We start from the raw sequence: 27,854 nt of genomic DNA on the forward strand, positions 1-27,854 counted from the left end.
GGGATTCTTCTTAATTTTAACCATGCATCTAATGTACAGTTATAACAGCAATGATAATAGTAATAAACCTCAAATGAGATGTTTTTATTTCAACCATAGATATAATCCCTAGATAAATCTCATTCCGTACAAGGAGTAATCTTTACCTGGATGTTCACCATAAGCAGGCTGGGTAGACGTTTGGAGATAAATGCATTTTTTCCCCATTTTATGCAATATCTTTTTCAAAAAATGTTACTATATGTACAAGGTGTGGAGCTGTTCAGCGGATGCCAAAACTGGGTGATTTGGTATTAAGATGGTACAAGCATTGGACCAGACGGAGAGTATCAGACTTGTAGGAGTTCTTCTAATCTAATGCCTCGACAAAAAGCAAAGGCAAGAGAGTAGGGAGGAAGGATGTGTAGGATTTTGGCGAGAGTAGATATACGTATGCTTGTTAACACACAAAGTTGAAGCAGCGATTTATGCCACTGTGTGTGGCAACTACAGAATGAACCCCTCCACAGCAAAGAAAACCTTCATTGTGCGAGACTTAAATTCTGATTCATTGAACAGCGTAGTCTTCAGGAATGGAAGGCACCCCTGTGAACACGGGGCTGAGAGAAAAACGCTTTTAACTAATGTAATTAAACACAAAATGAGATTTTTGGCCACGTGAAAGCTAGCTGCATAGCTGTGTGAAACCTCTTGCCATGATCTTTCTCTCCTGCTTCCTCTCTGCTCTCATTCTGTGTTTGAGCGAATGGAGACTGGGGGAATAGTGAAGTCCCAGAGGGACAGAGCTCTGTTCTTGCTGAAATTACAAGCACAGAGCTGCCTGGGCATGAACATGTAGTGTTTACTCTGCCAGTATGAATACAAATAGTCTTATTATACGGGACTCTGTACCCAAAGACCACACACACACACACACACACGTACGCACACACGCGCGCGCGCGCGCGCGCACACACACACACACACGAATACAAAAAAAAAATTAAAGGTTTTTTTTTAACCCTTTCAAGACTCAACAAACCTTGGGAAAGGGATGTCTTAAGACAGTGGCACAGGACTACAGCTATGAGTGGTAGGGTCAATATAGGGACCATACGTTTTCCTTTGCCCAGTGCTTTAATCATCTTGAAATCTAGAAATCTAATAGTATTTTAAAATTATCTTTTAATATGAAAAGGAATATATGTATGTATATGTATGACTCAAACATTATGCTGTACATCATAAATTGACATGACATTGTAAACTGACTATACTTCAATTAAAAAAAAATTAAAAAAAATTTTTTTCTTTTGCATTTCATCAGTTTTTACTTTCTTCTTGTTCTACTCTTTTCCCTTCTTAGTTGCCTATTTTCTTTCTCTTTTCCTTTTCTTCAAATGATTGACTAAGATTGAAGCTGAGTGTCAGCTTGCTGTTTCTGAGCCTTTGAGCTCGGGAGGAGCGAGACCGAGGTTCTTTTGTGAGCAGTTAGTGACTAACGCCTGGGATGGCTGATGAAGCCAGTCAGTGGCCGGAGCTAGATTATAGGGCACTGCATGACAGGAATGAAGTTAGTATTAGTATCAAACACTGTTACCAATATCTTGGACATACAATGGAGCATGTCCACTGAGAGACTGACCCATCTAAAGATGGAGTTTCAGCAGTCAGAACTCTGAGGGACAGCTGTGCCTAAAAGATGACAAGGTGTCAGGAGGATGTATTTCCTTGTGCTGAGCCCTGTTTTATCAGGGCAAGTCGACTTTCAGCTATTGCAGTTTAATTTTCTTTGGCCAAAGAGGCAAGTTTGTCATGAGCCTGGCACTCTACATATTACCCCAAGAATGATGCAAGGGGAAAGAAAAGAGCTCATGCTGATGAGATTTGGAGCAAATCGGTCCTATCCCAAAGAGAGTAGGCATCTGAACAGAGCCTTGAGAAATAGTTTTATTAAAAAAGGAATAAAAAATTGACCTGCTAATGTTCTGAGAGCCAAGGCTCAATGTAAATGCATTGATGCTACATAGACATTAAATCATCATAATGCGGTGCTCTCCAAAGGTGACGGCTCTACCAGGTCATCATTGTGGGTGTTATTGCATTACCCTGAAGGATTGGAGTTTCTGAGTTTAAAAGCCAGCACGTGGATATAAGGAATACAGGTAAAACAAGAGATTCCTGCAGAGTTTCCCCATGAATTGAGATGCTTTTCCCCATAATCAAAGGCAGAAAACCTGTACTTATCAGACCATCGGCTATATGGGTAGCCAGTCTTTCTTCCCTATTTTTTTTCCAGGACAGTAAATAGGTAAAATGGTGATGGGACCAGGACTTGGAACAATTCAGTTCCATTTAGTTTTAGGTAACTTGTTTGCCATTTGAGGAAGAATATTGGCTGTTTCAGCAGAGATGTGACCTGCATTTTGAACATTTGTGCCCGTGTTAAAAGAAGGAGAGAGCCTTTCTGATGCGGTGTTAGCTCCTTTCTATTTTCCTAGTTGTCCCTTCCCCACCAAGAGAGATGTAGCTGCAGGAATGCCACCTTAATGCATGATAAAAGGTATAGGAGAACGCATTTTTCTCATTGTCAGATTTGAATGGCATTGATTTTAGTATGAATTTAGAATGGGAATAAAAAAGACGTAGACCAAATCTGTGAACTGCGTTACTTGCAAATAGCTCCAAAGATGAGTTGTCTAGGGTTTTTGGGTTTTTTTTTTAATAGTTTCAAGTAAAGATGAAAATTGAGGAAAATGTGATTGCAACATAGACTGAACTGATTTCACTTCTAGCTGCTATGATGCTCCTGTGATGGGCACTGTATGTAAATACACAGCTAAATGCAAGTGTGCTGCTGAGCCTGGATACAGAAGGTGCAGCTCACCAACAGTTCTGCTCTGACCGCGTCTCAATTTGGGGGGAATTGTTTTCATTTTCCTGCCAGTTTGCTAACCTGTTTTGATCATTTGGCGGAAGCTGTAATTGTAGGTGGGAACATTTTGAGTAACAGTTCACAATCCAGTGCAGCTGCTTTTCGCACCAAATCCTGTTATTAAAAGGCTCAAGCTAAGATCAAGCCAAGGAGTATAACCGACTTGACGGAGAACAACTTAACTTTAACTGGTAGGACAAAGGAAGCACTAGCCTTCTTGAGACTATGTTCTTATTTGTCTTGAAATGTTATTAGCATTCTTTTATTGTATTTCCTTTAACCGCTCTGGGAGCTAGATGATAAATCTTCAAATTGGGCAATGATGAAAGATATGATAGGCACCTTTTATAGCAATGATTATAGATAGAAATTAGGACCCTGTTTTCTTTCTATTTCAGAACACGGGCTTTTTAACAGTATGAAGCTGTCCATTCCCTCCCATTGCTCCTCTCATAATGAAAGACTGAGATGAGAAGAAAGTGCTATGTTTAGAAGCAGTTATAATAATTAGGTTTAGGATGTGTACTCTGAAAAGGATTGGTAATTAGAGACGGGAATTCTTGCATGGTATTACATTTTTTTTCCTGAAAGTTTTTCCTGGGTGTTAAGTATATTCCAAATCGAATGCAATTTGATGACCACCTCTACACACACTACCACGCTTAAGAAATGAAGTGGCTCCAAGGCTTCGTTTTTTCAGATGGGCACTAGGTGTCAGGGTTTTTCCTTCTCAGCAACCCAGCATTCAGACAAGCCTCTTGAATTGCCCTGTTGGGTGAGGCAAATCCAGAGCAGTATGCTTCCTTCTTTTTTCAGTTGGTATAGTAGGCTTTGCCTGGCATTCCTACCATGTGTGATTGCATTCTTAATCCTTTGGGTGGAGATCTGTCGAATTTTATATAATGACTACACATTTTTACAGGAAACATTTTTTTTTTTTTAGGAAGAGGATGCACAAGGAGGAAAAAAGGTAGTATAAATGAAAGTTTAAAGGCTAGCTGCCATGATGACTGGTGTCTCAGTTTCAGTTACACTTTAAATTCTGTGGGGTGAAATGGTAGAGATTAGGCATTCAGTTCTAGAACTTCCCAGCCTTGCTCATTTAATTGTCATTTAATTGTTGGCGAGACATTCTTGTCACATTCCACCAAAGCACAAGCATCTCTTTAATTTTTTTCTAACTGAAATATAGTCAATTTACAATGTTGTGTTAATTTCTGGTGTACAGCATAGTGATTCATTTATATGTGTGTGTGTGTGTGTGTATATATATATATATATATATATATATATATATATATATTCCTTTTCATATTCTTTTTCATTATAGGCCATTACTAACTCTTCTATTATAAAATATTTCAAATCTATAGAAAAATGTGGAGAGTGATATGACAAATAGCCCTGCATCTACTGACTAGCTGAAATAAATCTTACCAGTTTGACACTCCTTACTTACGTATTACTACGGTGCTTTGAAATCTCTAATTTGAGTATAAAAACAAAAATAAAATTTAGGAGTTGGATAGGGAAAGGAAGTTGGTAAGCTTATCTAAGCCTGAAAGATTGGAAGAAATTAATTAGTAGATCCATTTTGACAGTTCTTAGGCTAGACCTCTTAACCCAAAGGACCTCTTCTTTTAGAAAAACCACCATAACCCTCTGTCTTAATTCACTTGGTTGACATTTTCCATACTCTCAAAGGAATTGCCTGGGTTTTCCTGGACTGAAATTCTAGTGGAACCCATTGTGCTTTGAAACTCTGACTGGAGAGAGCATGTATATGTCTGTGGGCTTGAGCAAGGAAAGGGCTGACCATTTCTCATGTAAACAAAGCCCAAATATTTTTCTAGTTTAACACTAGGCTTTTTGTATTGTTTTACTCAATTTCACCTCAGAATAGCTCCATAGATGTGAAGCTAATTTGGTTGTATTTTACTGTGCTTTTGTTTCATTCTTTTGAAATCAGTTTACCTTTTCATGCTGGGTGTGGAAATTGAGTCCATGTCAGTCTTGTAGATATATGTTGGGATACGCTGAAGGTGAGCTCTGAAATAGACCTGAGAAAAGCAGATCTGAAAAACAGGATCATGGTCTGTGCACTGACTGTTCAAGTTATAAAAAGAGACTAATGGTCCTTGGCACCAATCTATCCCTGAAGATGGGAGAATGTTTGTAAGTGCTTTGAGATCCTCAGCAGAGAAGTATCACATTCCACTGATTACATACAAACATTCATAATTCGTACTGACCTTATTTTTCATCAAGGACTTTAAAAAACCAATTTTGAGTCCTTTTAGGCCTAGCAAGATAGGAAATTCAAGTGCAGAAAAAGACATTTTATGGAATATGTGGTAAGACTGTCTTATTTAAAATTATCATACACTTTTCTTCTTTTATCTTCATCCTAAGTGAGCATGTTTGGCTACAGGTCTTTGTCCGAAATGATTTTCAGGACCGCAGGTTAGTCCCTCATTAGAGAAATATTGAGGCTAATTTTGAAAGCGAGGTCTTCCTGCCATTACTTCTGATGAATATCTCTAACACTGTCCTTTGGGGATATATACACTTTTGTGCAAATTCCTTCTGAACGCCAGTTACTGGGGCTGGAGATTTCTCATAGAGTTGATTAGTTGATTTTTGACTCATTTCATCATTCGCAAACCAAGGCCCAGAGAGCTTGACTGACTTTGAAAAATCCTAATGCATCCCTGGGTCGACTAAAGCAGCTCGTGTGGAGGGCTCCTCAGTGTCTTTCAAAAGTAAGTCCGAAAGATAGCCTTTAAACAAAAGGATGCACCTGCCAGCATTTTCATACATCTTGAGTTTTAAGATTTTACTGAAAAAGGGTGTGATATAGTACCCTATGTCAAGAAATTTTACAGCTCCAACCAGAGGCAATAATGAACATCAGGACAGCAACAGATGACACCAGAGGATGAGGTGTAGTGTGGAGCATCAGAGTTCAGCATTCGTTTGCGTGATTAATGGGCAAGGCTTCCTGAACTGTAGTAGGCCAACTTGGTTAATTTCCCTTTCAGCCAATTACTCCAGCACCCCATTTCTCAAATACCACTGGCTTGGATGTGCTCCACTGCATATATTTCTTTAAATTGGTATGTTTATTAAAGCATTGTGTTGTACGTGGGTAAAATTACTGTGGTTTCACATATATAAATAGTACGGGAAGAAATAATTCCCCTGTTTAAAATTATTATTTCTAATCATTGGTAACATTTTTAAAGAATTACCTCTAGGAAGAAAATTTTTTTGCTCTAAAAATGGTATTTTTCTTGGCCTTTTATCACTTTTTAGAAGGGTTGAGGTAAGTTTATTCAGCCATTTTTGAATTATCCAAGCATGAAAAAAAAAGAGTTTTTCAGCTGTTAAGAAAATTGTTTTCAGCTCTTTTTATGTGATCATACATCAGTAGGCAATGGAACATGATATCCAGCAGATAACACAATGTGGAAAGGCATTGACAGTTTTGCAGCATGGTTTTTCTGAATGGCACAAATTAAGTCAAGTATTGCATTGTCTTATGGTTTAAAAACACACTTTTAAAGACCTATAGGGTATTTTCTAATATTTCATCACGCATGTTTTTCCATGAGATTCTGGTTTAAAATTGTAATTACTTTTTATTGTATCTAATTAAAAGTGAAGTTTAGTATTCCATCCAACATACAAAAGGGGGAGAAAGGTTAGCGTTTTGTTATCTGTCTGAAGAGGAACTCAAGTTCAGGTTCCTTCTCTCTGAATCTTAGTTTTTTCATCTTCATGATACAATTGATGCCTGTCTCAGCTCTAACATTCTAGGATTCTTGGTATTTCTGCCCCAGGGCCTCATAGGATGATCATCTTCCTGGCATTAGCAGTGGTAGAACGCTGGCTACTGGAGGCTTTGCCAGAAAAACTCACTTTTTAGACTTTCAGCATGGAAAACAGATAAAGCTGCAACCTCTCAGAAATCCCATACAGAAAGGTATTATTGCAGCTGAACTCAAAGTGTGGAGACATAAGAAAGGCAACCGTGGCAAAGACACTGCCTTTCTGCTTCCCACGGCAGAGGTAGAGTTGATGGATGCTTCTTACACTCTTGAAAACAAATTCCTGTCCTGTTCTGCCCCTTCGCTTTCCCTTCAGATTTCTTTATTGAGCTTAATCTTGTTGTTTTATTTTGTAGTAACAGCAGCTTTGGAAAGCACGTGTGTGTACGTGTATGTTATGTACACTTGCACATCCTGTTCACACTGATAGTACAATTAATGTTGATGTCAATTTTGGTGTTAATTTTGGGTCATGATTAGTGTTGACACTTTGTGTCAGACTAATGGCATTTATGGGCACCATCAGAATAAATGTTAATATTATCATGTTTTTATTATCTGTTACAGTAATATTAAACCAAGGTCCTCCCAGGAGAAAAAAAATACATGTATGGATAGATAGATAATGCCTTTCTGTATCGCTGGTGTTACTCAGCGAGAAAATGACATCTCAGGGCAGAATCCTAATCACTGTTTGGAGCATCAGAAATAATGATCACCTCTGATCGGAGGTTGTGAATAATTCATTTGGTTTGATTTTCACATCCTGTCCAGTGATACTTTTCAAACCAAATGTGTTTCTACAGGAAAATAATGGTCCCACTTCTTATGGAAATACTGTGGCACAAATCATTTTACCCACATAAAAACAGTTAAATAAGATTGTTCTCTTCTGCTTGCTTTCTCCTCCCCATTCCCTCCTCTCTCGCTTGCGTGTGTTTATTCCAGGATCAGACGGTGGCCAAAGAAATATTTTCTTCCTTAGAACTTGTACAAGGAAAACAAATATTTATTTATGCTTATCCTTAACTTACTCACAGTACCTCTTTGGATCCTCTTCCCTTTCTCGCTTTAAGGTAATTAGTTTAGGTGGATAATCCTAAAACTAAGACGCCTGCTAATTGGAATGTTCTGTTATCAAAACTAATCTGAAATTAGATATTTTAAAAAAATGATTTATGGCTGTATCAGTGAAATTGTAATTGGCAGTTAGAGTCTAGAACCCCTTGGTTAGCCTGTGCCCCGGCCAGACAGTGATCAGGGAAGAAGTCTGTGGCACTTCCAGGGCCAAAAAGCCTGAGTCTGCAACTCACTAGACCATAAACCCACCCACTCTCGCAAGCCCCTTTCAAGCTGCGTGTTGCCCCTTTGTTGCTTCCTTAGCCCTTAGTCCGGGAGTGTCATTTTCACTAGGTTTCACTTGCGTAGAAACATTGGAGGGAGAGAGAAGCTGAAACAAGGGGGTTCAGTGATGGAATTTCCTTTGGTTGTTATTTTCAAGTTAACATACAAGGCAACTTGGCTTCGGTGAAATCAGTGAATGTCATATTCCTAATCACATTGTCACACTTGTGTATGCTTTTATAGTGATTGCAGGATTTTCAATACAAAATCCCCATTGTGTCTGTAATATAGATAGACCGTCCATATAAAGCAATTTGACTGAAAAACTTGCGGTGCCCTAATTAAATGGGAGGAAAATATGACTGTCTTCTGAAGTAATGACCCAATCCTCTGAGACAAAGCTATTCTTAGATAGAATATTTTGAACAATTTCTCCTGAATGTTGTGACCCTTTTTTTTTTTTTCTCTCTCTCTCTCTCTAAATCTAACAAGGGCAGGGAGGAGCATTTTTCCAACCTAGTTTTCATCATCAGACAGAAAGTATTTTGCATTCAGAAACCATTTCCAGTATCAAATTCAATTTTGTCAAGTGATTAGTTGAGTTTGGTAGAGAATAATTTAAAAACACAAAGCTGGAAATGGCCATGGTGCTTCTGCACTGGAGGAGAGCAGTTGCTATTCGCAAGTTGCAAGCCCTCTCTCAATGACTGTGCATGGCGACCTGGATTATTGTGTTACATGTCTTTGCAGCTGTTACAGACCTGCATCTGTTGACACCATGTGTTCCTAGCCCGGGCTGCTGGAAGAAATAGGGGAGCGGGTGAATTGATAGCTTGCCTGCCTATCAGTGCAGACGTCCTTTTATGTACATATGTTTGTAAAGCTCTTTAGTCCCCTTCAAGATGAAAGGCTCTGTATAAATATAAACTTTCGATTTTAGTACATGTTTGTAATACATGTGGTACAGTCCTAAATATGTATTTAGCTGATAGGCACTGTTCTTGTCTGTTGTACAAATATTGACTTTAAAAATATAAATATGTATTTAACCATCAGACCAGAAAAACACTGGAGCAGTCACTTCTCAGGTAGAGATATTAATATTGTATAAACCTATATATACATATGTTTACATTCTACCACATCATTGTGGAGCATTTCGTTTTAAAAAAAAGGAAATGGTAGCCCCAGCACACTAAAACAGTTCCCTTTAAGGTGAGTCTTGATTTTAAATTTTCATATATTTACCCCTCTCTTTCTAATTTTATGTAAGTGTCTGTCATTGTATAGCTAAAATCTAGAGTCAGTTCCTCTAGAATATGAGAAATCCATTAGGTTGCTGAGATTTTTTTTTTCTCCTTTAATTTTTTTCTTTTAACCATGAAAATGTTCAAATGTACACTAAGGTAGAGATAACAATATGTGCTCCCATATCCCTGTCACCCAGTGAAGAAGTATTTGGTAGTTTTTTCTCCTTTTTTTCAATTTATAAAAGGTTTAAGTTGTCAAGGCAGTATAAACATATGAAAGAAATTCGGAAAATGGGGGGAAATAAAAGTACACGCACAATCCGTCATCTGAAAATATTAACATCCCATTTTGCTATGTATCTTTATTTCTGTCTTTTTTCCCTCCCAACATGGTGTGTGTGTGTGTGTGTGTGTGTGTGTGGTAACACTGTGTACTTACTTTATGCCAGGTGTGTGTGTGTGGTAACACTTACTGTGCACTTACTATATGCCAGATACTGTTCTAAGATGTATCATGTGTCTGATCTTCACAGCTGACTGAATGCAGTGGGCTGTTATTTCCCCAATTTACTGATGAGGAAACTGAGGCATATAGAGGTCAGTTACTTTCCCAAGGTTATGTGGCTAGAAGACTGACTGAATTTTCTATTCTGTCAGAGTCAGAGTCTGTTAGATTCAGATTCACAGAATCTGACTTCTGAGTCTGTGCCTGTAAGCACCACATTGTTTTGCCCCTCACAATTATTATGATATACATGCAATTTTGTTATCTCATTTCTTCAGATTTAGCATTATATTGTGGCTATTTTAAAACACTATTCATAGTCTTCATCACCAGTATTTTATAAGGCTGTACAGAACACTTAACAGTGACCTCACTAGCCAGTTTATTGCCTGTAAAAAGTTTTTATCACAACTTTTTAAAAAAATTTTCATTAAATAATCATTTTACAAATGTGTCAAATATCACAACTTTTAAAAAACTTTATCTTGAAGTAATTTTAGATTTACAGAAAAGTTACAAAAATTGTTCAGAGTTCCTATTTAACCTTCACCCAGTTTCCCTAATGTTAACCTCTTATATAACCAATGTATAATTATGAAAACTAAGAAATTAACATTGGTGCAATACCGTTAAATAAAATACAGACTTTGTTTTGGATTTCACCAGTTTTCCTACTGATGCCCTTTTTCTGTCCCAGGATCCAGTCTGGGATACCACATTGCATTTAGGTGTTAACGATGTTCATGTCTGTGTTACAATTGATGTTTATCTTTCCATATTGTTTCCACTCAGTGCAGTGGCACCAGGCTAGCACATACTTCCTTAATTTCTCTACTAAAGGAAGTTATGCAAATTGTACTTTAAAAAAATAAATAATTCATACTAGCTATAAGGACAAGTTAATTCCTCTGTGCCTTAGATTTCTCATGGCAATAATAGCAGCTGTTGTTTTAATTAATAATAACAGTAGCTACTATTTGGAGACATTTATATGTCAGGCTTTGTACTAATTTAATGTGGTGTTCCTCTCAACAATCCCTCTAGAAAGATACTGTTATCCCCATTTTATAGTTGGAAAACTTGAGGCCATACAAGGTGGAGTGACTTGTCCAAGCTTATACAATAATATAAAGCTGAGATTTAAACTAAGGCAGGCAGACTTTCCAGCTTAATCTCTTAGCTATTAATATTCATTAACATCTATGTTAATATTCATTAACATCTAATAGTACGCATGTAGTAAGTGTTCAACTAATGGTAGCTATTATTCTTATTATTAAAAAAAAATTAAACAGTTTAATGATATTTAGTACTGTTATTCTATGATCCCTACAGATAAGTCATGGACAATGTTGTAAGCTCTTGGCTGACTATTTTCCAACAGTCATTTAAAAAATGAAATGACTATGGAACCAACAAATATTTATTACTCCCATATTATGTATAGGACTCCTGCTAGGTACTAGGGTAGATGATATAATGGTTCAAGCTGGCAAGCTGAAAATGGTCCTAGGCCATAAGTGATTAATTATCAGATGAATTCCCTACATGAAGGTCTTACTAGGAGATCAGAGAAGAAGGGAGTCACTTGAAACTAGGGGAAGCTTTATTCAAGAAATGGAATTTGAATGAACCTTTATGAAATGGGTAAGATTTGGGTAGATAAGGAGGAAAGAAAGGGACAAACTTTGTATGTTAAAGTGAGTAAAATAGATTACTGTTTCTAACTGTCGTTCATCAAACCCATAGGTAATATTTTCTTAATTTTGTATGTGGGGACATTGAAGCTCAATAAAGTTAAGTAAATTTCCCAAGATCACACAGTTAATAAGTGGTAGGGCCTAGATGTGGATCCAAGTTTGCTTGATTCCAAAGTTCATGTTCACCATGATACACCCTATCATTTGATTAGCAGTAAAATCTAATTTTTGTTGTAAATTGAGCAACAGATGCTTCCTTAGATATTTATCCGTTGTGCTTATTCAAAACTTAATCTCTTCCAGTAAGGAATCTCACTATACTAAGACTGAGCTAGCATTCTCCGTTCTGTAATGGTACATTCTAAGCAGGGAGGGGGTCAGTCGATGAGGAACACACTTTGGAAAGACCTTGATAAAGAAAGAGTAGTGTGTTCTTGGTGGTGCTGTGTTGACACCTAATTAGAAGTCAATATTGCAGGCATAATGACCTGGCCAGTTGCTGAACTGACTGCCCAACTGACACAGTTGGAGTCCCCAGGTAGTAACAAAAGATAAGGATATTATTTACTTGCCCAGTGCCACATAGACGCAATGTTTGTGTAAGCATGCAAATGCTGAAGTAGATTCTTTAAGGCTTGTATCTAAGCTGCTCTGGCCTAGGTGGCTAAGGTTAATGTATCATAAAATTTAGTATAAAACCCAGTCTTCCTAACTACAAATGCATTGAAAGGAAATAGCTTTTCCTGCCTGAAAAACAAAAGAAATGTCAGGTTAGCCGGCAACAGGAGAAGGCAGTTAAAATGTTTTTCTCCACACACGCATTATATTGACTAGCTTCTTAAACCCCAAGACCAAAATTATCCTGATATTTGGAGTTTCTCTGTGATTTTTTTTTTTTTTTGGATAATCTGTTTCTCCTTCCTTTCTCTGTCTTTAATGAGCAGATAGAGTAATAACTACCTTACCTCAGGTGATGGGATTTTTTTTCTGTATGTTATATCCATTTTGGTTTGTATTTGGCCAATGGTATGATATATTAAATAGTTTATATTTATCTGTGGGTGTTTCATATATGTATTTCTTAATGCTGAGAATCACGAATAGCTGTGTGGAAAGCTTCAACCAGCCTGATTACAGTGGATGTGCAATTGGATTGAGGAATGTGTACTCAGAGCTTATGATCACTGGCCCGGTTGAGTCTGGGTGATGCATGTGGCTTTCCAGGGATGCTGCTATTTACATCTGTTAATGGCCCTTCTTGATGGCCGGCTCCCCAATGAGGTGATATGCAGCAGCCTGGGGATGAGGGACCAAGGCTGCAGATGTGGCTGGGCTCCATTAGGCAGGACCAGAAATGCTCATCTGGTAGACTTTGTGTTTGGGGGGGGGCGGGCGAATGGTGGGGGTGGGAAGCGGGGGAGACAGAACGGAACAGGGGGAAAAAAAGAATGGAAAACATTACTTATCCAGATATAGGGAAAGAGACAGGCACACATGAAAAACTGCAGCTGTAACTGGGGCATGAGTGAATAGAAAAGAAATGGAACTAGTGAATAAACAAGTAGAATTGACTAGTTCTCATGTAAAAGAGGAAAGGGCTGTGAGGGTTTGGAAAGAGGCATGTCTCCCCTGCCTGTTAAGTCAATATCGTTTACTTGTGTGGCTGGCCAGAAGCTGCTGGACAGTGGGCAGAGATTTACATGTATCATATTGCAGCAAGAGGTTAGTTACTTGCCTCCTTTGGTTTTCTGGTGTTAGGAGAAAGCAGCAAAAGATGCTCACAAGGATGCATTGTTGAGCTACAGTAAATTCTTGCAGAAATGGAAGATACTTGAAGCAAGCCAGTAAACAATGTGGCTGTTATTCCTATCAAATGCTAGAGGACAATAAGGACCCAGGATTACAAAAGTTGTACAGTCCATGGTGGTCCTCTTTCTTCTCTCTTATGTGCCTAAAGGTTTCTTACAAAAGATGGAACTAGTGTCTTAGTAGACAGGACAGTAGGTTAGGGAATCATGAATTTAATTCCCAGTGCCATGGTATTCTTCTGCAGGCATCCTGAGTGCATTTAAACTTCTGATTTTTCCATCTCTGAACAGACCTAAAGAAGGAATTGAGACAACTGTGTAATACGTATATGGTCAACTCAACATAATCTTGGAGAAGTATCTAGGATATTTGCCTATTTTCACAAAGGGAGCTTGGCCCTTCAGCAATGCATGTCTTTACATGAAGGCTGTGTCTAGGTACAGTCTGACACTTTCAAGGAACCTGAAAAAAAATTCTGCATATGAGAAGCTTGTATTTATTGGTTTGTTTGTTTATGCCTTTACAGATCGGCATGGTAGCTTGGAAAATGACCCTTAAAAGTCCTGAATATCCAGAAGGCCGAGATATCATTGTCATTGGTAATGACATCACATACCGAATTGGGTCCTTTGGACCCCAGGAGGATTTGCTGTTTCTCAGAGCTTCTGAGCTTGCCAGGGCCGAGGGTATCCCACGCATCTATGTAGCAGCCAACAGCGGAGCAAGAATTGGACTGGCGGAGGAAATTCGTCATATGTTTCACGTGGCCTGGGTTGATCCTGAGGATCCTTACAAGGTACAGGCTAAGAAAAGATAATAGTTCAAGACACTATATGGGTGTGTGCGAGTGTGTGTGTGTATGTGTAGAGAGGTAGGGGAGAGGTAGAGGCTTAAGTTCAAAAGTCAGCACCTAGGGTGAACTGCAGCTGCGTTGGAAATAAATCATCTCTCAATATGTTCTCCTGATCTTTCTTCCAGCTTTGAAATTGACTGTTTCTTTGGTTGAACACTAGATGACATGGTAGCTGTGCATTTAGTGTGAGACATGTTAAGCTGGAAGTACATATCTTTAAACTATTCCACTGTGGCTTCCAAGACTTATGGTCAATCACCAGCAAAATCTCTTATAGCCTCAGCTTCTTCTCTGATTGTTCTCCATTCTTCTTGCTCTACTTGAAACCTGCCTGTCCTCTGAAGAATCTTCTTCCCCTTTAGCCCTCTTAAATAGTGACTGATTTCTCTTTCCCTTGTACCACTGAGCCTGGAGGGAAATACTGTCTTCCTTTTGCCCCATTGCTACTTGCAGACCCTTTTCCCTCCCTTCTCTCTGAAAACCCCTGTCTTTGAATCTCGTGTCATCAGACTATGCCACACTGCCACTGCTCCTCATCAGAATGTTCTCAGCCCTTTGGCCACTCCTTCTTCTTTGCATCTTTGAATTGGGTACATTGTCAGTCACTCCAGTACTACCAGTCCCACTATATTGTTGGTGATTGCTGTATCCACATCGAGGATCCATCCCGTCACCCAGCCTCTTGCATCCTTAACTTCCTCTCCTCTGACAGTCCTATCCTGCATCCCAGCTCAGCTCTCATTCCCCATAATCTCAATTTCAGGCATCCCTTTCTACGCTGTCTCTCCATCCTGTCTTCCCAGCTCACTCTCTTTAGTGCTCCCAGCCCAGCAACCCTTTGAATCCACCAAGAGCAACAACTGCTGATCCTACCAGCTTTCTTCTGCCCTTCACTCCCTCCCGACATCCTCACTTTATTCTTATCCAGCTTAAATCCCTAAGCCAATTGTAGGCTAATCATAATAATCACTACCTTTTCTATGCCCCCAGTTTCCTTACTTCTGTCTTCATTCTGCTTACTCTGGGTCTGTACAAAAACCTTGTTTAAATCAAACTGTCTCCATCTGCTCCCATACCTGCACCAGTATAGCTGAACATTGATGGAGAAAAATGCACAGTGCTGTTGACTAGTCTTACTTTAAATTCAAGCTTACCAACCTTCTGACTGACAATTTCACATCTTCTCTCTCCTCAAACATCCAACACCCTCTTCCGTCATCCTCGCTCTTAGCTGATGGCGGTGTTTCTCAAGTCACTGAGGAAATGGAAGCAATTAGAAGAGAGCTCCCAGGAGCTTCCCCATATCTGCATCCACGCCCTTATCCTCCGCCTTCTCTCCTGTCCTTTAGTGAACGGTCCCTGCTCCCATCTAGGGCCAGTCCCTCTATGCTCAGTCCTTTCCCTTCTTGCCAACTTAAGGATGTAGATCAACACTTCTCCCCCTTCTTTCTCTCATCATCACTTTTCTCCTCTCTTCTAGATCTACCCCTTTATCATATAAACATTCACTCCTCCACTCACTACCCCACCCTATTTGTTCCTTCCCTTCACAACAAGATTTCCTAAAGGAGTTTCTCTCCTTGTTGTTTCCAGGTGCTCTTCTCCCTCCCATTCCCTCTGGACCCCACTTCAGTTCCCCTTGCACCCTCACCATTGCACCACAGCTGCTTTTGTCAGGGTCGCCATTGATTCCGCATTGTTACATTCGGTCATGAAATCTCAGTCTCCACCTTATTTGACATTTCAGCAGCGTTCCATGCAGTTGGTCACGCCTTCATCCTTAAAATGCTTTCTTCTGTTGATTTTCAGGACCCCAGAATCTCCTTTTTACCCTCCTGGCCGCTCTTTCTCAGTTTCCTTTGCTGCCTTTCACATCTTTGAATATAAGAGTGTTTCAAGGGATGATGGAAATATTCCATATTTTGATTGTGGTGGTGATTATACAAGTATACACATTTGTCAGAACTCCTCAAACTACTGCACTTAAAGCTGATGGATTTTATATTGCATATCAAATATGCTTCAGGAAAATTCATTTTAAAAGTGTATGGGAATTGTTCGTGACCACTAACTAACAGGTACAGAGTTTCTTCTTGGGGTGATGAAAATATCCTGGAATTAGATAATGGTTATGGTTACACAACATGTAAATATACTAAAAACTGCTGAATTGTATACTTTAAAATGGCCAAGTTTATATTATGTGAATTTTATCTCACTTTTTAAAATTACCTAAAAAAAAGTGAATGGACACAGATATTAGAGCCACAAAGGTTGTGATAGGACCAAGAAGTCCAGATCCACCCCCCTCTGCCGCCCTCCCCACCCCCCAGTCTCAACTCCAGCAGGACCCAGGGCCCTCTCACCCAGGGCTTTGATAGGATAACTTGTATATAAAGTGAGGTAGGAATAGGGAAAGTGTTTCAGGGCTTGGTCCCTGGACTGCTCATCTTTTCTGTGTTCATCTTCCCTTGGTGATCTCATCCAGTCTTAAAGCTTTTAATTTCATCTATAAACTTCCAAGTTTTTATCTTCCCCTGAACTTCAGATTCATATATCCAGACTCAGCATCTCTACCTGCACGTCTGCCTAAATGTAGCTTCTAATCTGCTTCCTTAAATTTGTTCCTCCCAAAGTCTTCTCTGTCTCAATAAAGGATACCTCTGTTCTTCCATTTAAGTAAAAGACCTTGGCATTATCCTTGACCTCTGTCTCATGTCCCACATCCTCTCAGTCAGTAAATCACACTTACCTCCCAACCTTCAAAATACATCCAGAATCCAGCCACTTCTAACCACTTCCACTGCTGTGCAGTAGTCTGAGTCCCTGTCTTCTCACCTGCATTTACTGCAGTAGCTTCCTAATTGACCTTCCTGCCTCTGGCCTTGCCCCCCTCCCCAAGTCTACTCTCAACAGAACATGGAGTGATCCAGTTAAGATATTAATCAGGTCACAGATCCAGACTTCCCTCTGATTGAAACTCTTTGATGGCTTCCCAGCTCACTCAAGTGAGGGCCAGAAACCACATAGTTACCTACAAGGCCCTGTGTAGACTGGCCTTCCAGTACCACTCTGCCCTCATTCTTGCTGCACCCTCGCTTCATACTCTGGCTTGCCAGCCTCCTCACTCTCTCCTGACCCTGCTGGGTGCACTTGCGGCTCCTTCCACCTGGAATGCTTTTCCCCTCGATTATCCTCATGTCTCATTTCCTCAGCTCTTCAGGTCTTGGCTCAAATGATATTTTCCATGAAGCCTTCCCTGTTATTCTCCCAGCTCTCCTGTCTCCTTTCTCTATTTTATTGTTTCCTTAAACATGATTCCCGCTAACACTGTATGTTTAACTTATTTATTTTGTATATTTTCTGTCTCTCCTACTAGAAGATAAGTTGCATAAGGCCAGGAATTTTTGTCTGTTTTGTTCCTTCCTGTTTTTCCAGTGCCTGGAGCAGTATCTTGCATATAATAGGCACTCAATAAATACGTGCTGACAGACATACTAATGACACTCATTGCTACAAAAGGTTCTCATCGTAAGTCATGCGAAATTAGTGGCAAATTCACGTCTCTGACATAAGCTCAATGGGAGACAAATTCATTGAATTAAATAGTGGACCTAATTTCTCATGGTATTTTAAATGTTTTTCTCTCTTTACTTTTTTTTAACTTCAGTTACACATATTAGATAGCTCTACTTTGTGTATGAGTATCTATATGTATGTATAAAAATAAATTAATTATGAAATGTTAGAAAAATTTTTTAGTGGGCATAGGAATCAGGAGTTGTTTATTAAAAAAAGCAAAAGGTATGAGTTCAGTGTTCACTGATCATTAGCACTGCATAGACTTCTGATATTAAGGTCGAATATCCCAGTTTTGTGATGCTCTTCATTATCCCTTACCCAGTTATATTTTGATGGAACTATGGATTTGAGAAAGTGAAAAGTAGTAATTCACACAATTCTTTAATTTTGTGTTGGTATCTTTAATAGAGGTGCCACGAAAGGTCAGAAAATGACCCTTTAACCCTGATGAAAAGGAAATGAATGGAATGTACTCAGAGTTGCTGCTACAGGATGTCTTGTTTCAAGGACACAGAGTCAGTGACTGCAGAAATAGGCACTTCCATCTTTCAAAGGAGAGCTGTCGATGCCAGTATTCTGCTAGACAGGAACTCTGAGACAGGAGTTGGCAATTTACAGCTAGCTTACTCCCAAGAACAAACTGCATTATGCATGCTTTGCTGAGTCTTCTGATTATGTGGTGATGGCATATAATGCGTTAAAAACTCTTTGTGCTTCACAGGGATTCAAATACTTATATCTGACCCCTCAAGATTATAAGAGAGTCAGTGCTCTCAACTCTGTCCATTGTGAACATGTGGAGGATGAAGGAGAATCCAGGTAGGTCTTAAGTATCAGAATAATTTGGCCGTGAACTAGAGAAAGGAGACTATGATAATGTTGTCCTCACTGTCCTGCTGATCATGACCTTGAAGAGCAATGAAGGGTGATTGTTGAATCATCTAGAAGTCTTGGGTTTGTATCTTACCGCTGCCACTTATTAACTGAAAGACCTTATTACTGGTTGAGATTTAAAAATTATAATTATATCTATTCATTTTTTAAAAGTTGGAACACGTAAAACAACTATGGAAAAAAAGGGTAAAAAATCAGCTATAGTCCTACCAGGAGATCACAGTTACTAAGGTATATTATATTCTTGCTATCTTTTCTATTATATGTCTTTTTTCCTGCATAATCAGGGTAACAGAAAAGCTCTTTTGTAGTTTGTTCTTTTCATTGAAAATTATTTTGGGGAACTTTGTATATTCTTATAATATTATTTGAAGATATGATATATAATGGCTTCACCATAGTTCATTATAATTAATATATCATATTTGAACATTCAGATTATCCCAGTTTTTTTTTACTGCTCTATCCCTAGGCTGATCCTTCTTGTATATAAACTTTTAGGAATATCTCTAGTTATTCCCTTTGAATTACTTTCTAAAAATGGAATTAACTGGTCAAAAAGTATGTCCATTTTTAAAAGTTTTTTGGTAGTTTCAGATTTTCCTCCCAAGAGCTGCACTCCCACCAGCAGTATGATAGTGCTTGTTTCCCCTCTTTAATTTTTCTCCAGCCTTGCCAATATTGATTATTGTCAATTAACAGAATAGGATTAAAAAAAATAATAATAACAGACTAGGATAAAGACAGCAGTTGTTACTTTAACTGGTATTTTTGATCACCAGTGAAGTTGAACATCTTTGTAATCTATCTGCAAGTATTTTCCAAAATGTTAATCAGTTGTGCCAATACCATTTATTGAACAATTCATAGTTTCCTCACTTTTATAATAATCTTAACTCAATTACTAGACTTTATATTCTGTTTTTTGTTCTATCTGTTCTTGGACTAATGCCACACTATTTTAACTGCTTTTAATGGGCCGGAGTTTCTCCCATCCTTAATTTTTTCCCCAAAGTTTATTAGCTATTTTTTTTCTTTTTAACATGTAGGCTTTTTTTTTTTTTAATTTCTAAAAACTTTCCATAATGATTTTGATTCAAATTGCATTAGGTTTATAAATAAATTTAGGAAGATCTGAGAGCTTCATACTATTAACACTTCCCAATAAGAAACATGGTGTTTTTCCAATTATTTAAGTGTACTTTTTAAAGTTTTATAGTTTTCTTCATATAGGTTATGCCAGAAGTTCCCAACCTTTCTTGGTTCACAGCACCTTTAGGCAAAAAAATATATCTAATATTTCTGATTATTAAGTAGTCAGCCCAAACAGCCTCATAAGCATTTATGCCATGAAGAACATGGGTTTGAACGCTGCAGGTCCACTTACACGCAGACATTTGCAGCAGTGAAAACAGCAGAGCCACACTGTGGTTGGTCGAATCCGCGGACACACACCCACGTGTCTGGAGGAACCACATAGATGGGCGCCAGCTGTAAGTTGTAGGTGTGTTTTCAGCTGCTGAGGGGTCAAAGCCCCTCACTCTGGCGTTGTGTAGGGGTCAACTATATAGTACACATAATTGAAAAAAAATTTTATTCCATTCTTAAATAATTACAGTTACTTATTAATGGGATATTTGCATCTGTACAACATCACAAACCTTGAAATCAGCTTGAAAATAGCCACCCTCAAATCTTGTTCTGCACTGATTTTTGTGTGGAACTTTTTTTTTCCCCCACAGAAACTAAAAACACAGCTTTGCAAAGATGGGACATTGTCAAAAGGAAGGTAGTACTAGCTAATGTTAAACCAGGAACCACTTAAAACTGGTAGTTCACATGACATCCAACAGATATCACATACTATAGTATTTCTCTCAAAATTTGAAATAATCCTTCTGTGCCCCTGACAGTTCACGGTGACACCCCAGGATGCCTTGGTGCACTGTGTGGGTATGGTGGCATATTGCCAGTTTTTTAATATTTATCCCTAAATGATTTGCTTTTTTTTTTCTTGGTACTCTGAATAGGATCCCTCCCCTGCCCCTGCCATTATATGTTTTTAACTCTTTATTACTGGTATGTCAGAAAGCTATTGATTTCGTATATTGCTTTTGTTAAAAGTTTACTTCTCTGAGCTTTAGTTTCCTCATCTGTATGATGAAGATCAAGTGAAATAATATATGTAAAGCCCCTAGCACAGCGCTAAGCACGTAGTGAGCAATCAGAAATCCTGGCTATCATTGGTACGATCTGTGATAATGGAGGTGCTATTCCCTGTCACACTGGATTGTTGTTGAGGATCAGAAATGATATGCGTGGATGTGTTTTTGTTAATTGTACTACACTACACAAAGGTTTTTTGTTATAAGTAACATTAAAATTTGATACTACTTGAAAGAATGATCATCTGAATGGTAGAAGATTCAGGTCATAGAGCAGAAAATGGGAATTTTTTATTCTTTTTCATATAATACAATGGGAGAGGATGCCACTTAGCAGATCAGGAACACCTGAGAAGCAGTATGCACTCCTTGGGAGGGAGAAGATCTACTTTGCAAGGAAGGCTGACTGGGCCCATGAGTATTTGTGTATATATGGCATGTAGACCTTATTTAAAAAAAAAACAAAACAAAACACTCCCCTTCCCCATCCCCAACAATTTAATGTGTCTCATTAATCCCTGAAGGGAGATTAGCTTTACCTGGAACATAACTCTAGAATCCAGAGTCTAGATACAGAACGAAAGGAAGAACTGAGGAATTATTGGGAGAAGGAATCACTGGGAAGCAGAGGTGCAAAGCCACAGACCAACAGCAAGAGCAAAGAAGAGGGACTGATGGAAGGCTGGAAGTAAGGGAGCAGAAAAATATGGGGGCAAAAAAAAAAGTTTAGAAGCCACAATGGGATATTTATTTATTATTTCAATTTATAAAACTGAGCCCAGTGCCAAGCCTTTTGGGTACACATGGAACAATAAATAATACATGCCCATCTCTACTTCCAACTTTGTATTTTTCCTTTGTTTTATTAGTTGCATTCCCCATCTCCCATTTCCCATTATCAGCTATCACTCCTCATCCTGTGCCAGGAAGACAGATGAGTGGCTCCCACTGGATCCACAGGATGTTTTCTGGACAACTTGGCCAGCATTTTACTCCTACATACATCCCTCCTGCCCCTCAGAGGACTCTAGCCAGGAACCCTCACGTATACATTTGGTACTTAAAAAGGAGCAGGGATAGACTGCACTGTTTTGACCTTCCCCTTCATCCTTGTCTTGGAAAGAGAGAGGATTTTTGACTGGAGAAACTGGGCTGAGCGCTCTCACTATGCCTCTAGATTTTTTTTTTTTTAATTCCTATATAACATTTATCTGAAACTGTCAATTTAATGGCTGTTGCTTATTGTAGAGAGAGATACATGGACCCTGCTTTTGAGAAACTTGTCCTAGAAAGTAAGCGAGAGGATCTAATATCTGAACGCCATCTATGTGTCAGACCCTCTCCTTGTTGCTTCAGTTTAACTCATGTCAACCCTCAGAAGTAGATACTGTTCTGGGGGAGGGTATAGCTCAAGTGGTAGAGCGTGTGCTCAGCATGCACTAGGTCCTGGGTTCAATCTCTAGTACCTCCTCTAAAAATAAACAGACCTAGTTACATCCCCCTTCCAAAATTTTTTAAAAAATCAAATAATACAATAATAAATAAATAAAATATATATATTTTTAAGAAAGTAGATACTATTATTCCCATTTTACAGAAGTTACTGTTATCCCTGGAGTCACACTGTTGTGTGTGTCAGAGCAGGGATTTAAACCTGTCTACTTAATTCCAAATTTTGCTCTTTCTGCTATACCATGTTGCTTCCAGACAAAACAGGCTACCAAGGTAAGAAGGAAGGATATTTTATGAATGAAGAGTAAGAGAAAAAGTACAGAGCTCTGGCGTTAAGTGTAAGATTTCAGTATGCTTTTAGCAGCCTTTTATTGATGATTATTCTTTTAATGGATTGTTGTTACTGTGTTTAGCCTTTGTAATTTGGCCTGGCTGTATCCAACAGGTACAAGATAACTGATATTATTGGGAAGGAAGAGGGACTTGGAGCCGAGAACCTTCGAGGTTCTGGAATGATTGCTGGAGAATCTTCGCTGGCTTATGACGAGATCATCACCATTAGCCTGGTAAATCTTGCCCGAGTGCGGGACTTTTGAGGAGCTGACCATGCGGCTAAGATTTGTTTTTGCCCCCCATCACTGCTATTTCAGTCTCAAATGAGAGCATTTCTTAAAAACTGTATATCTACAACTTGATTCCAGTTGTGCACAATAGTAAGAAGTTAGGATAATGTAAATCGTTGAACTTCCCGGATAAACCTAGCACCTCCTGTTAGCCTGCATTTTAACTTGTTGTTTCCCTAAATATTCTACCAGGGTATTAATAGTTTAAATTCCTTCTCTTAATATTTTCCTTGTTTACACCCCTAGTGTAGACGTCAAACGTCTGTGAAATAGGCAAAAGCGTAAGAGAAGGAAAGGGCTTATGATGCTCTAACTGTCTGTTCCTTGAATCGTTGCGTGAGTTCTGTACCTTCTTTTCTTTTAACCAGGACATTGGTTTTAATCAAACAGATTTCCTAGAAATCAGTTTTTTTTTTCTTCTGTTAATGTAGATTTTACATACCTGTGCCTTAGTTCTTACAGCTTGGGAGGGAACATAAATTTGTAACGTGGAAAATTTATTCTTTTTTAAGGTTACTTGCCGGGCCATTGGGATTGGGGCTTACCTCGTCCGGCTGGGACAGAGAACCATCCAGGTTGAAAATTCTCACTTAATTCTGACAGGAGCCGGGGCCCTCAACAAAGTAAGTTTCTGGGGTGTGGGGAAGAAGAAGCCTTTTGAAGATTGTCGTGAATGCTTAATTCTAGATCCAGACTGGGGAGAGGCCATTCTATCCATGTCTTGCCTCTTTCTCTTCTCTCCCTCCCTCTTCCTTGCCTTTTCATTCATTCACTTCATTCAACAAAATGAGTATTTAAGTACCTACTGTGTGCCAGGCACCTTTCCAAGCCCTGTGGGTATGTTAATAAACAAACCAGATAAAACTCCTGCTGCAAAGAGCTTACATCTAATGTCTTTCTAGGAAGACAGAATTAATCGAATGCTTCTGTTCCGCCATCCTTCCCTTCTTCTCATCTGTGAGCACAGGGTGTGAGATCTACTCCCAGACACAGAGCTACCTCTGAAACATCCCCTGAATGCATCAAGGATATCAAGTTCTAATATTCTGGGAAATTTGCAAAAGCACCTCTAAAAAAAGGCACTTATGTTGGTCCCCTGTACATAAGGAAGTACTTGGCAAATATTGAATGGGAAGGTGGGTGGATGGAGGCATGGATGGACTGATGAGAAAGAATATGACATAGAGATTTATCTTCCCTTCAAAAGAAATTGTGCCTTTTCAATACAAGCTCATACTGGCTTTTCCTAAGAGTGGGGAAATGGATGGTGAGTTCACTGCTTCTGAGAGTGAAACCTGTCTAAGAATACCTGAACATACAAAGGACAGTGTAGTTCTGACTTCTCTGCAGACACAGGAACATTATTTTCTGTCCAGAGCCAGGAGTATGTAATCCTCTGAGACTGGCCGACTGACTGTGTGCAACTCATACAGCCTCTCAGGTCCTTGGCTTTCTTTATCTATCAAAGGGGGATAATAATTTCTACCTTTAAACGATGCTGTGGAGATCAAATGAGAAAACATAGGTAGGAGTGCCTGGTACCCGGCTCCAAAGCACTGGCCCTCATTACAGCTTCAGTTCCCTTCTCCTCTCCTCTCTCACACGTGGTTTGGCGCTTGCACTTGTGGAGTTACACGCACGCTAAATTGTTCACTAGACTTGGACAAACTTTTTATCAAGCCTTGACTTCAAGTGGAAGTTTAGGAATTAAGTGTCCTATCCTATCATTCCCATTTGGAAAAATTTGACACCCCCATCAGTCCAGTTAGCTTTTGGGGTCGCCTGAAGTGACAGGCGTGTGGCGCGGTGAGCTTGCTCTCTGCATCCATATGAACTCCCTGCCCTTCTCTGGGCTGACCTTTCTCTCCAAGGACAGGCAAAAAAGTGCTAGCAAATGACAAGCTTGGATGTTCTGCTCCCTTTTTGGAGGGTAGTCTGGGAGTAGAGACTGTGAACTGCCACTACCGAGGGAAATTATTGCAGCGGGAGAAACTGTCTACCTTTTTTTTTTTTTTAAGTTGCTCTTTCGGATACATTCTTAGGATGAGATATTGATGAACGTTGGAGAGAATGGTGGGTACCATTACCTGTGGTGGGTAGAATTTAAAGTCGTCTGTATTTCCGTAATGTTCCCAGACCTGAACAAAGAGCCTAATTTCTGAAAAGTATCTTGTTACATTGAGTTTCTTATTTTTTCCCTGATGCTGTGTTGCACCCAAAGAACATTACAAAAAGCAAAGGTGATGACGTTGCTGCTGCTGGGGTTTTTCTTTGTTTGTCCCTAAAAACTTGCTAGTTGAATTTCATTCGTGCCACAAGGAAGGCATTAGGGATGTTTTTTCTTAATACCTGGTTGAACTGTTCTGATCAAATTCATTATAGTCACTTTCCTCCTAGCCTGTAGGGTTGCTTGTTAAAGGACAAGTCTAGTTGCAAGGAAAAGACAGTACAGCCGCAGCTGTAACTTACCCCACAATGCTCATTTCCGGAAGGACATGATCATTTGTAGCTGAAGGGAGTGATCAGTTAAAGAGGTTACCTAATCGTGCTCTGCCTGCCCCGCTATCTCCATGTCCCTGGCTCTTCTGTATAGAGCCAGGGACTCTGGAGCTGGAGCTGGAAGACCCTGATTTCATGCAAATTCATTAAGAATGTCCCCTCTGCCCCTTTGCCTCTCACGTAGGAGAAAGGACACTAGACGGGAGCCACACACTCAGACTGCCTCCTCCAGCTCACTCCCTGTGCACGTCCTGTCTTTGTGTGCACCAGTGTCTCTCTGCGTGTCTGCCTTTTTTCCTTTAGGACTCTCTCTGCCTCGCATCCTCTGGGCGTGTGTGCAGGTCACAGTGAGTGCATGTCTCTTCCTGTGTGTGTGCTGGTCCCTGTCTCTTTGTGTCTAGCTCGCTCTCTCTCTCTCTCTCTCTCTCTCTCTCTCTCTCTCTGTGCCTCACTGAGTCTCCACGTGTGAGAAAGTCTTTGTGTGTGTCTGGAGCCCTGTGGAGCCTCCTCAAGCCTCGACCATCCAGCCTGTCGTCCGCATGTCCCTGTGTAAAGTGGGGACTTGGGCGGTGTATGCGAGCTTTCAGACTGTGAACATTTGACCCCTGCCTTTTTGAGTCTTCATCCTTTATGTTAAACATTGGGGTGAAGAATCAGAGGGGAGGGGGTGTGCAGAGGTTGTAGGGAAAAAAAAAATCTGTGTGTGCAAGTGCCGATCCCGTTGACCCCTTTGAAAATTGAAATAATGATAATGCGTGTCTCCTGACTGCATCAAAGTATCAGCACATCAAAAGCCAGGAGGCATGAAATGCAAATGATAAAGTGAAAGCAGATGGATTGTGCATGATCGCCTGATGCCCAATGAATTTTAAAAGGTGCCGGTTTGCAAGGGGGGATGGGGGGTGGGGTGGGGGGACTGAAATAAACACGTTATCCCAGCAATTTTTTTTTTGTTCTTGACGCTCACTCCTGACAATATTTTTTCACACTTGAGTGAACACCCACTCCATCTCTCTCTCTCTCTCCCTTTTCCCTCTCTCTCTCTCTCTCTCTCTTTAACTCCACCCCCCTCCCCAGCCCCTACCCACCTCTTACACGTCTCAGGTCATGTCGCTTCAGCTCCGGTGGAAATAATAAGATATAAACCACGAGGTTGTTATTTGCATAGAAATAGCATGGAGCCCCAGGCAGCAAGGGAGAAGGACACAGGGATCATTTGTCTAAAATTTTAATGAAAACTTTTGCTGAGGCAGAGATTTTTTTCAAAACTTTCTTTCTCCCTGCTTTTCTCCTCCCCTCCCCAACCCACCCCCCTCAGCCCCATCTCTGCTGTGACTGAACATAGTTCGACGTGAAGAGAAAGGGTTGACACTCCACATATCATGCTCCGATAATGCAGCAACATGTAAATTGTTTGTTCCTTTAATAGTAGGAAGCTGGAGAGACACACATTCCCAACTTAATACATTGCATGCCCGCGTCAAGCTTTTATGGCTACACTCTATCTCAGGGCACACGTGATGTTGCCGTCGTTAGCCAACCTGCTTTTAATTAGTTTAGACCTTCCTACCTCTTGCTTCCAAAGACTCTTACTTTTTAAAGGATTTCTTTTTGTAGCCAACAGTAGTAACCTGCATGTAAAATACAAACCTTCCAGCAGTTTCCTGGATTTGTTTTTTTTCTTACTTTCAGTGATTTTACTGTTCACTTACGCATCTTATTCATGGGCTTCATCCTTTGCTATTCTGTCTTTTGTTCCATAACCAGAAAGTGCTTCTCACATTTCTATATGTACCCCTTTCCCTTGTGATCTCAGTATCTGTGTATTCTCTTTCCTTGTCTGTCTTGCTCTTTGTTGTCTGCAGTTCTTTGTAAAATATTCAGAGATACAGGATGTGGGATTTCTTAAGTGTTGCAGAAGCAGATTTGACATTTGAACTAAAGGCAATGGGCCGATGACTACAGGCAGCCTGGATGACTTTACTTGACACTTAAAATCAAAAACATCCATCTGGCTCATTGCTACCTTCTGGGTGGGCTGATGGTGTCAGGGCCATTTTACAGATGGGAAGACGAAAACAGTAAGAGCTAAAGGAACTTAGTTCCATAGACAGAGACTAGAACCAGCAGCAGAACATGAACTTCCACGTCCCCAGGTTTCATTTAAGATGTGCTCAGTCCCCTGTGCTTAGTGCCCACAAGGCCTGAGAAGAGAAAGCAAGTCTGGTTGTTTTACTTCTTGTCCAAACGTCATGAGAGTGGTGACACGAATAAAAGAAGCTTCTACAGGCCTGCTATTCCATGCCACTCAAGGTAGCGGAGCATAGGTTCTTAGCTCTACAGACTGTTGGCTCTGGGTGGGCAGATCCCTCAGAACGCGTCACTGAGTGGTAAGGGCGAACTTGATGGATGGCAGACTACCCTGCTTGAAGGT

The 27,854-nt window shown here is 39.8% G+C and overlaps 1 protein-coding gene across 9 annotated transcripts in view; it reads left to right on the forward strand.

Annotated features, from left to right (window-relative positions):
- The window catches only part of ACACA (acetyl-CoA carboxylase alpha), a 255,754-nt gene that overhangs the window by 173,538 nt on the left and 54,362 nt on the right, over positions 1-27,854 (forward strand). For all 9 annotated transcript variants that reach the window (XM_074342606.1, XM_074342604.1, XM_074342609.1 and 6 more), the window contains 4 exons: positions 13,879-14,148; positions 18,509-18,606; positions 22,744-22,864; positions 23,434-23,544. In XM_074342606.1, the coding sequence (XP_074198707.1) occupies positions 13,879-14,148; positions 18,509-18,606; positions 22,744-22,864; positions 23,434-23,544 (600 nt within the window). The remainder of the gene's footprint in view (positions 1-13,878; positions 14,149-18,508; positions 18,607-22,743; positions 22,865-23,433; positions 23,545-27,854) is intronic.

Source organism: Camelus bactrianus, chromosome 16 (assembly GCF_048773025.1).
Source record: "Camelus bactrianus isolate YW-2024 breed Bactrian camel chromosome 16, ASM4877302v1, whole genome shotgun sequence".
Taxonomy (NCBI): domain Eukaryota; kingdom Metazoa; phylum Chordata; class Mammalia; order Artiodactyla; family Camelidae; genus Camelus; species Camelus bactrianus.